Below are 11466 nucleotides of genomic sequence, written 5' to 3'. Positions count from 1 at the left end.
CGATTTGGTTTCGATTTTTTTTCTTTTGTTTTTCTGAGAGGAAGAACCGGGAGGGAAACGGCTTTTTCGAACGTTGGTGGGGCAACGGCTCTGCCTTCCTAACCTTCAGGCAGGAACAAATGGCTTTTTAAGGAATTTTTGGAGGATATCCTTCGAAATAAATAAGTCACTGTTTCTTTCAGCTTGGGATTATTATAATTTAAATTATTAAGTCAGATTACTATAAATTAGATTGTTACATTCTGTAGTAGAATAAGCAGTTAGTTGTTTCTTTTCTTGATTATTAGAGCCTAGATTATTGGGTTTGCAAGTCTAAAGAGGGAGTGGGGTGGCATGGTGGGTAATTTTTCACCCAATAATCTGGAAAAAGCTCACCTAAATGAGCTTATCAGATTATAATAAGCTGGGTTCCAGATTATAATAAGTTTTAATATGTTGTTTGTTTCTTTCAGCTTACTCCCAATAATCTGGATTATAATAATCCCAAGCTGAAAGAAACAGATCTAAATGGCTCTCCTAAACTACTTTGGAATTCATTCGAGTTGTCTTAAAATCATCATATACAGGAATTTTGAAGGATTTTTCAATATGAGGTTCAACATCTTGAAAAAAAATCTGTTTGTGCATAGACATTTCTACATTGAAAAAAATCCTCCATTGATATCCTTGTGTTTTTTATACTCCATCCAACATAGACATTTCTACATTTATTAGTTCTCTTATGTATTTCCATTTGTAGGATTTTAGGTGCTAGGTCACTCTAACCCTACGTTTTTTTTTTAATTCATGTGTTTCGAAAGAAAATCGTTTCTTACCAAGCTCATCTTGCCGTTAAAAAAAACTAAATGGTTTAGATTGTAATATCATATATAACTTTATAAACAAGTAAATATAATTCAATTTAGATAGTGAGGGGGAATATAAATTCAACGGCTGTCACTAGTAATTTAGCGGCTAGATTTCATTTGGTACCCAGTAGTACTATTAGCTCGAGGTACTATCTGTTGGACCATAACAAACCTTCTCTAAAAATGTGGTGCATTTCGCCGTTGGTTTTTTCCAACCTTCAATTGTAAATAGGTTTATGCATATATATTTGTAGAAGTGAGCGACACTATTATATAATTCGTCGAGATATTTTCACTGTTACTTAGATGCTACGAGAGAAATGGATCTAATATTACAGTCGAAATAAAAAAATTTCCTCATGCTTAGATTGAGTTTGTTGTTTGTTACCTTGTTTTAGTCTTGCAAGGTGTATGGTCAAGTGTGAGATTTAGTAGAATTCTTTACATCTCGTTTGTGTGAGTATTTTCTTTACCTTTTTTCTATGAGTGATTGCCTTTTGTGTGGTGTGATGACTGATGACTGTGTGTCGTTCGCTAGGTGGGTAAGGGTGCTTTAGGGAGCACTAAGCAATGTTGTGTGTCGGACTAAGTGGTCTACTTTGCCATCTCAAGGGGGGGAAAGTAATCTGCTTTGAGGGAAATAATGCATGGTGATGGGCTAGCTACCTCATGGTGGCCAAAGCCTGAGGTTTTGGGCTATATGATATAGGATGTGACAATAATGTCAAATATTAATTCACAAAATTTGACTTTGTTCTATATCGGGTTGTGTTGTTATTTTCTTTTATGTTGATCATTTTTTCGAAACAATTCCATCACATCACTGTACTACCTCTATCTCAAAAATATCTTATTTCCGGCTATGTTCATGTGCATAGCTAAAAATGGTCACAAGAAGGAAAATTTCAACACAATGCTATGTGTATTTTTTAACAATGAATAGAAGTAAACCTACACAATAATTATGAATGCACACAACTATTTCAATATCTTGCTCAATTAGGGCAAGTCTAAATTGCACACATATTAAAGGAAGAAGATAATTGCTACTCCAGTGGTTGTCAAGAAGTTTAACTCTGTGGAGACCTTTTTTTACGGTATGTAAAGGTAAATAATGTTGGGATGATTGTGTGATCCCGATCGGTGTCGGTGAGATGGACCATTCATAATATGTTTGGTGTACTTGGTGAGCTTTACACGATCGATCGATATGATTTTTGCTCTAAAGCAACATTGTACTCGAAAGCAACAAAAAGAAGCTAAGCGCGTATGTAAAGCCACACACCTACCAAATCATTCGAGGAATCCACCATGTGCTATGCATATACTTAGTTCCCAAGTATTGCACTACATGCATGTCCTGTGTGAGTGTGTGACCAGTTGTGGTTGGCAATTTCCATTTCTGGGTAATTCAGTTGATGAATCTATTGTCGATTGGCATATCCACGTATGTAGGTTGTCTAATCAATATTGGAAAAATATACCCATTCCGAGGACATAAATATTTGACATTTTTTATAGAATATGATCAAACTTTTATGAAACTTTAGGCCATCAGTTTAATATTAAATTAATTTTATAAAGCGTAATAGGTTTATATATTAGGACAGATTGGAGGCAAATCATTGAATATTTGAATGCCATTTTTTGTTTCTAAACTAAGCATCGAGAAATTATTGAGGGTTAAAGTTTTAAGAGTTTAATCATGTTTTTAATAATAAATATGAACCAAACCGTGTACTCTAAAGATTAATTTATGAACGAAAGAAGTATATATAACCATCTTTCATCATTTTGCATGTTTACTACATCAATCCGACATGGATATATAAACTACTATCTATCTCTACAAATATAATAGATCCATGCGGGAGCGCCTAATAGGCCGGTGATCACGGCACGCAATTGGCCCACGCCCGAGGCGCACACGACTCCCACCCTAACTCCCAACCCCCTCCCACGGTGTGACTTGTTAAAAATATATTTTAGATTGATTAAAAAAACAACGAAAAGAGAAAAAAAATCAAATGCGCTAAAAATATACATGGGTATAGACTTTATACATAGAAATATATATACATTGTAAACTTTGCAGGTACAAACTTTTGGTAATAACAGAAAAATATTTAAATTCAAATATGAATTTGAGTTGGATATATAAACTTCCGACTATAAACTTTAAGTGTGTAAACTTTAGGTGTATAAACTTTTCGTATATAAAGTTTAGGTATATAAATTTTATGTGTATAAACAACATACCTGAAAAAGGAAAAATATGCGGTGCTAGAAAAGGAAAAGAGAAGGAAAAAAAAAAGGAGAAAAAGGTGATCGCGGGGAGCAATCACACGCTAATTAGCAAATTTGGATCCATGTTGCTATGTATAGGTGCAATCCTGCATCTACCATATAGTTCACCAACTGAGTCTACACCTACACCTACGTTACTCATTCTTCAAATCCAACTAATCGTATTCATCCACATGCAATTGAACGGCTCAAGAGATCATCCCATGCTCAGCCTCCCCTCCTCTCTCGCACGGAAGCTAGCGCCCATCCCCGCACACCCCCTCGACCTTCTCCACCGCACTCCCATCCTCTCTCTCTTGCACTCACCCAGAAACCCTATGCCCGCGCCCCCTTCTCCACCATGCTGCCGCCACCATCGAATCCCTCTCCACAGTGCCTCCATCAGGTCTCCATCACACTCCTGCCGTCATTGGATCCCCTCCACCGCGCTGCCATCAGTTTATCGTCCACTTGACCGGATCCCTCTCCACCGATCTGTCACGGATCCTGCGTCTTCTGCTATCCATCACGCCGCCACCGGGACTCCTCGCCCACGCATGCCATCGATCCCGATTTACCTTGGCCTTGGTCTTGGTCTAGTTTTCTTTTTGCTGAACATGCTTTGCCTTGGTCTTGTTTTCTTTTTGCTGATTGCATGGCTGATGTGGAAAACCTAGCTGATTGAGTGACTAGATAATTAGTTGATTGAGTGACTAATTAAAGGAAGACTAGCAAAGGCGACATGGATAGATCAGGAACAAAAGGTGAACAGTGTGTTTTAGATGGACGTAGTTCTAGTTACTAGACATGCGTTTTTTACCTGAGCACACCGGCACAGCACTCAGCCAAGCACGTCTTGGCTCACTTTAAGACCGTGTAACTTCAAAAGGTGAAAAATAACTAAAGTTGCCTGATTATATTAATTAGGGGACGAGCCACTTGTACACAACTAGATCGATGAAGTGACCTTTGAGAAAGATGCCAGAGATTTCAACATGCTTTGCATTTTGTAAGCAAAGCTATCCACAAAGCCATTGTGTCCCAGCTCCCGACTGACTGTGAATACAGATCGAGTGTGAATGCGTGATTGGTACTATACTTTGGTAGCATAGCATGCACAGACAGTGCAGTGGTAAGAGGTGTATGATTTTAACCCCGAAGTCTCATGTTTAATTTTCAACATGCTCACAATTTCTTCTTACAAAATATTTGGAGGGAGTCCCTCCAAATCTCCTTTTTTTTAAAAAAAAAAACTTTGGTAGCAGCTTCCAGCAAAACAAAAACGAAATTGCTAAAAAAACCATCGCAAGTTTTTTGTGCAAAAATAATATAGTACATTGTTACTACATTGTAGTCTCTACATATAAAGTTGCATATATTATTTTAATACTTATATAAAATTTATATTTTAGTTATAGTTGAATTATATTACAATTATATTATAGTTAGATTTGATAGTTTTTTTAAGATAGTCCTAATAAAAAAAACAGAGAGAGAGAGAGAAGGTCTTGGTTGCTGGGCCTCCACAGAGTAGAATTGCCAAGTGCACCATCGGCCTATGAAAAGCTCAACACTAACAGAAGCCTGGTCGTCCTCTTCTGGCCCAAGGTTTGTCTCAGCCCAGTCTCATTTACTTGGTTGTTTTGAAGTTATTCATTTTTCTTATATTTTTAAAGGACGTAACTACACACCTAGTGGTAGCTGGTTTGTCTAAATCAGCTACCCACTCTATCTATAAAAGACACCATTCACCTATACTTCAAGTACAATTTTCTCTTAAACTACTCATCCGATCTACGATTCGATTACACCGTTGTGTTCATAACAATTAAATCTTTACAACAAGATCTCACATCATTATATTTTGATAAAAAATCACAAATTACTTTTATGATATGTCTAAATTACTTTTAGATTTCACTAAGTTACTTCTTAGATATATAAAAGTAAATTCAGTAAAGGCTAAAAGTAATTTACATATACTATAGAAGTAACTTAGAACAAAACGAAGATAAATTCAGCATGTCATTTGAGGTAAATCCGTTGTAGAAATAAAAATATGACTCTATCTAGAAATTAAATTAATCAGCACAAACTATGAAATTAACTAAAAACAATAATAAAAGTAATCACCTCAAAGCATTACGAATGTATAGGAAGTATTTTAATCAAATCTAAAAAGTAAATTATATATATGATAATTTGTTCAATGAAAAAAGACATTAATTAAAGTTACTTTCTTTTTATATAAGTTACTTCTATAATATATGTAAATTGCTTTTAGGCTTTACTAAATTTACTTTTATATGTCTAAGAAGTAACTTAGTGAAATCTAAAAGTAATTTAGACATATCATAAAAGTAATTTGTGATTTTTCATCAAAATATAATCATGTGAGATTTTGTTGTAAAGATTTAATTATTACGAACACAACGGTGTAATCGGATTGTAAATCGGATGAGTAATTTAAGAGAAAATTTTATTGAAGCATAGATAATAGAAATATTTCCCCTACTTACTTAATGGATTAGTACTATAGTAAAGTAAGATTCTTCCAGCTAACACATATATGGATTCTGGATGTCCGTCGCTAGTTATGACTAAATCGAGAGTGCTCTCGAATTAGATTTTGCAATTTTTCAAGGACAAGCCAACGCTCACACAAACACCATATATACTCATGTCCACACGATTACACGGAGCGTTCAAACACAGGGTCTAAATACGATTGAAGGCCAAGCCTTACACATGCTTTGACCCCTGAACACATCCAAACAAGCAAATTCTAGGAATTAGGAGAGAAAATACAATAATTATATAATTCAGAAAATAAACTGGCTACCAACCAGTAGCTTCTTAAGCTTCCCCTAAACAGGCCCAAAGACTTGAATCCATGTAGATCCGTGAGAAGCTATCCTAACCGAATTATACCCTTTTATTTAAGCTATATTGAATTTTAGGAATTCACAAAGGTGATGGCCGGGACAACACTACTACACTAGGCGGACGTGCCCCACGAGACACGATCAGGGGGTGCGCGCATTATTTCGATTATAGAAGGAAAAAGAGAAATTCTAAATTTTACCATCGACATTATCGGAGCCATCGGAATAAGTGAAACAACATATTTGCAAACAAAAATAATTTGTGAATAAAACTTTTATATACATGTTGTTAGCGATATAAAAGCAAATGCTGAAAAATAAACTTCGATGAAAAAAAAACCTTAAAATCAGCTCCAAATTTAAGGTTAAAATTTTAAATTTTGCCTAATGAGTATAAGTATAAGCGAAAAGATAAAGCCATATGTCGTTAATAGATGTAAAGTTCTACCGAATGCCATCTTACGGGTAATTTAATCCCTTTTCGTTATCGCCTTCATTTGACCACTCATCGCCGAGGTGCCCACCCATAAGTTAAACCATATATGAGCGGCGCCTATGAGTTTGTTAAAGTTTTGTGAGGGCATTTTAGACATTTTAAATAAATAAAATCGGACTAACTGAATGGGATGGACGAAAACCTGCATATGATGGCATTTATAAGACAAACTCATTTATGCACTTAACTGATGGCATTTGTTAGAATTTCTCAAGGAAAAAAAAAGAGGATTGATTGGCAAGCAGGGTACGTTGTACACTGAACAAGCAGAGCTTATATTGGTACAAATATTTTTTTTTCAATTTTTTCTGGAGAAATGCTAACACTGTGATATATATCCACGGATTTTCATAATTTACTCTATGCACATCAAACTATTTCCCTAATTTCTACAACAATTCATCGATTTATTCATATTTATTGCTCCCACAAGGGGCTGTACACTTGCTCATCAATGGAGCCATCTCCATAGTACAAATGCTCGTCGTCGTACACGCACCAGCTCGCCGCCGCCGGCAACGCCAACTCCGGCGGCCAGCCGTACCCGAACGCCCCGCCGCCGTAGCCGTCGAGGTCGTCGGAAAACATGTCCTCCAGCCGTCTGATCCCAGCTGCTGCTGCGCCGTCGTCGTCGCTCGCCGGCCCGGCGGCGGCCATGCTCTCGTCGCTGTCCCTCGTCGCCGTCGCCGCCGCCACCGCCCCGGTGGCGCCGCCACCGCCGATCTCGGCCTCGAGCGACCGGATCACGCGGCTCAGCTGATCGGCGTCGCCGTCGCCGTCGGTCGTTGCCGCCGGCGACGGCGAGTAGTCGTCCCCCATCTCCTCCTCGCCATCAAGAAGCTCCATGAGGAGCACCACTCCGTCGTCGGACGACGGCGGCGCCGCCACGGCCATCTCCTGGTCGACGAGGCCGCCGACGCCGGTGCCGCCATGGTAGTAGTACTGGTACTCGCCGGCGACACCGCCGCCGCCCTGGCTCCGCATCATCTTGTCCATCTGCGAGCAATGGATGGAGAGATGATTTCTTGGCTTCTCGCCCTTCTTGGTTGCCAAGGTGCAATGGGGTTTGTATATATGGTTATCAGCTAGCTTAATTAGCTTGCAATTAATTAACTAGTTTAATTAGCCACTTGGTTACTTAATACCTCCATTCAATTCTACCTCCCACCTGTCATGTCATAGGTACTCTCTCCATCTCATAAAAAATAAATATAGTAGCAGATGTGATATATTCTAGTACTACGAATCTAAATATAAATATGTTAAGATTCATAATACTAATATGTATCGTATCTAATTCTATATTCGTTTTTTTATTATGGATGGAGTATCATGATTGGTGTCATCGATTAGATCATTAGCAATTTGGTTTTTATTTAATACAAATGGATTAGTGATCATAATTGGTTTTCGGGTGGACAATTAACGGCCGTGCTTAATTATAGTAGGAATGGAAGGTTTTGGGAGGCAACAAGAGAGGAGGTGATTGGATTGTGAGTTGATCATGGAGAGGTGAGGAGACAGCTAACAGGTTGGGCAGGATCCTGCATTGGCCTAGTACATTATTGCCAAATTATCCTGCTATCCACGATTGATTGTGAATCTGCTTATGACAGTTTTCTGTGAATATTTTTAGGTACACTTATAGGCACCATGATTTGAACCGAAAGATTGGATATATATCCACTAAAGCCTCGTTCTTTTTCATACTACATCATAAAAACCGATTTTCGCGGATACCGCCTGCCTGCGAAAATAGATCCACTTTTACACAGACCTCTAGGCCAATTTCTCGTGATGCCAAGCTTGCCAAAAGACTGTGGCAAGCTTCTTTCCGGGCGTTAGTCCTTTTCCGGCAGCGGCTTGCCACCGCAAGATGGCCACGCTGGACGGGTCAGTGCGGGGGAGAGGGGATCTATTCTTCTCTCTCGCCCTCTCCCTTTCCAACCCAACCACGTAGACGGAGCTAGAGCACACTGGAGTTCAAGACCCTTCTTTGTTGGTCGGCCGGCGACGAGGCGTTGGCGCGGTGCCTACGCGTCGAAGGGGATTACCTGGTGGTTACTGCTGAATCTAACATGTCTCATTGGCGCGGGAGAGTAGGAACTACGGGCGAAAGCCTAGCCTTCGAGCCGGCAATGGCGACGCCTGCGGGCGTTGCTTTCTCCATGGTTCGTTGCTGCGTTTTCTCTCCTCTCCTAATGGTTTCTTCAAGTGAAAACCATGTCCTGGTTCTCTAGGACGGGCGGCGGCGGTGCTCTTGGCGTCATTTCCTTCTTGGAGGCGTCATTTAGAAGACCCATTCCTTAGGGGTGTTATGGGCTTGTTCTGTTTTAACAGTAGGATCAGATGTAGACGCGTGGTGTGGTTGTCTTTTCTTTTTCCTGACTATAGTCTCCCAGGACTGTAGACTTATATTTTTTTCCTATTATATCAATAGAAACGTCGCACTATCTTGTGCGAGTTGTTTTAAAAAAAAAAACTGCTCGTGAAAATACCGGCCTACACGCTTGAGGAAAACAACTATTGGTATAAAATCAAGTGAGGCGCAGGCGAGAGCGACGACACTCACTAAGTTCCCGGCCCTCCCCTGTGCCCCAGCAAATCCACTGGCCCTCTCTCCGTCTCCTCTCCCTTCTAGCTTCGTCTCTCGCTTGTCCTACCTCCCCTCTCTCTCAACTGCGAATCGGTCAGCGACAGGAGTAGGAGGCGTCAACAAGCCCTGGGAGTGGTGGAGCGATGATGGACCTAGCGGGGAGTGGTAGATACTGCACCCATAGTTGCCGAGCGCCGTGGATCGACAACGGTGGGCTTGGGAAGCGACGGATCTATAATGGGCATACAACGGGGAGTAGTAGATTCGACGGCTGCGCCCCCAAGAGTGGCGGCTTCGTCACCCGCAATCGTCGGGGACGGAGTGGTGGATCGATCGACGGCGGCATGCTCGAGAGGTAGCGAACTAGCAATCAAAGCGATGTGCTCGGGGAGGCAGTGAATCAACAATTCAACAGCCACGGGCCCAGGAAGAGGTGGATCGAACTATCATGATTGTCGGCACCGGTAGATGGATGGCGACGGGCCAAGCGGGGTTCGGTGGATCTAGTGACCACAATGGATTGCTGCCGTGACGATGGCAGCTTCAGTGATGAATTTTTGCAAATGGATATAGAAGCTAGGGTTTCTGTAATTATTTTTTTGGTTTTTTAGTTATTTTTTTTAAAACCTTGTGCAATCGGGAGTCGTGATGTACCCGTTTAGGAAAATCAATTTTTGCTTATGGCGCTCTTAAGGAGGCAGTCTGCAAAAATCATTTTGTATATGGTTTCGGTACCTGCTTGTGAAAATCGTAATTTTCCATACATCTTGCTGGAGGCAGTAGTGGTGCCCGTATGTGAAAAACCATTTTAACCGTTTGGGAAGATATGTTTTGCAGTAGTGCTAGGATTTGAGGTGTTTGTGCCCGAATCCGTTTGTATAGTGGTAACTTGTGTTGGAGCCTAGCTTGGAGGGGTTTCTTCTTCTATGCCTCGACTGATAGGGTCAGCGAGCGAAGGTAATGTGGATCGAATGTACCCACGCTGGAGGTACGATGGTAAAGGAATTGGAAGGTGAGGGTTGGTAAAGACCGAGGGATGAGAGAGGATAGAAATAAACTTATTTTGTGATAAATAAATGGGACTAAAAATAAATTTATTTTAAGACTGAGTAACTTAGATGTGAGTAGCAGCACGACATGCCGCAGACTTCGATAATTAATTAATTAATCGCCGCTGCAATTTAAAATCACGTCGGCGCCGTCGTGTGGCTGGACGGGAGTTGGCCCACTACCTGTACGTGTGTTCGTTGGCTTCTTCGTCGTGACCGATTGGATATTTAATTTTCCAAAGAAACTTACAATTAGGTCGCGTTTTAGTTGATGTTTCGTGTCTGGTAGTCCCTTTCTTCTTCCTTGCTCTCGGAAGCAACTTGCATTGTGCTTGTGCAGTTAAGCTGTTTCAAGCAGGGTTTACAAAGACCATTTTTTTTGTGAAAACCGTTCACTATAGCTAAATTCAATCCTACCACATAACAGATTATCGCTGTCGGTTCGACGTACACCGACAGTGATAAAAATATCACTTCTATTCTTGTTCACACCAAACCCGCTCAAAATCCGAAGAACCAGCGGTGATACAACGGTGCTATATATTTCGTGCTGTGAACAATAAACTAATATCTAAACCTCAATTATTAGTTCGGGGACACCTCCTAAGTCCGAGGAGCCTCTCCTTGCACTAGAGGATTGTGAGGGAGAATTTTTAGCTCTAAAATCTTTAAAGGCCGATACAAGCTCGATGCACGAGTTCACGTAGTTTTTTTTTATTTCAAAGTGTATGGCCATTTTTGTGCGTTGTATGTTTTATTTGGTCACTGTATCGGCCTATTTTCAACTATTCTCTAAATATAACTATCATTTTATCACAAACAAGATTAATTATATAGTTACTAAACCTGTACGAAAATCTAGACATAGTAGAGTTTGAGATTTTTAAGTTGCTAGTAACTCTCGAAGTATTGGGGTTGGTTTACTTAACTCCGTAAAGTACAAAACCGGATATTCTACCCCCTCTTGAAGTATGAAAACCGGTTCAAATAACCCCTACCATAGTTTTGTAGGTGATTTTGTCATGTAAATGATTACGTGCCAGCGCGGTATTGGCTTGCATGACACAAAGATTAGTCTAATAAAACCCAAGTTTATCTAACTATTACTTTTCACTCACTGATCGGTAAGGTTAAAAATTATTACTCCATCTATCAAATAATATAAGGCATGGTGGTATGGTTGACTTATAATTTCTCATGTACTATAAAGTTTATAGCAACAAAACTATAATCATATGAAAGTAAATTCAAAAATCAATACAATGATAATATTCTCAACAAATAAAATTTATTTATATTGTACTAA

The 11466-nt window shown here is 39.8% G+C and overlaps 1 protein-coding gene across 1 annotated transcript; it reads right to left on the bottom strand.

Annotated features, from left to right (window-relative positions):
• Positions 1–6746: 6746 nt before the first annotated feature.
• Positions 6747–7556, bottom strand: LOC127763824 (uncharacterized). Its single transcript, XM_052288621.1, has one exon. It carries the CDS (start codon positions 7509–7511, stop codon positions 6933–6935), a length of 579 nt encoding a protein of 192 aa, XP_052144581.1. The 5' UTR covers positions 7512–7556; the 3' UTR covers positions 6747–6932.
• Between the last annotated feature and the right edge of the window lie 3910 nt (positions 7557–11466).

Source organism: Oryza glaberrima, chromosome 2, assembly GCF_000147395.1.
Source record: "Oryza glaberrima chromosome 2, OglaRS2, whole genome shotgun sequence".
NCBI lineage: Eukaryota > Viridiplantae > Streptophyta > Magnoliopsida > Poales > Poaceae > Oryza > Oryza glaberrima.
This window is presented reverse-complemented; position numbering and strand designations above follow the sequence as displayed.

What these genes read in the sequence shown, in the direction of transcription:
- LOC127763824 (XM_052288621.1), bottom strand. Translation starts at nt 7,511, where the DNA reads ATGGACAAGATGATGCGGAGCCAGGGCGGCGGCGGTGTCGCCGGCGAG.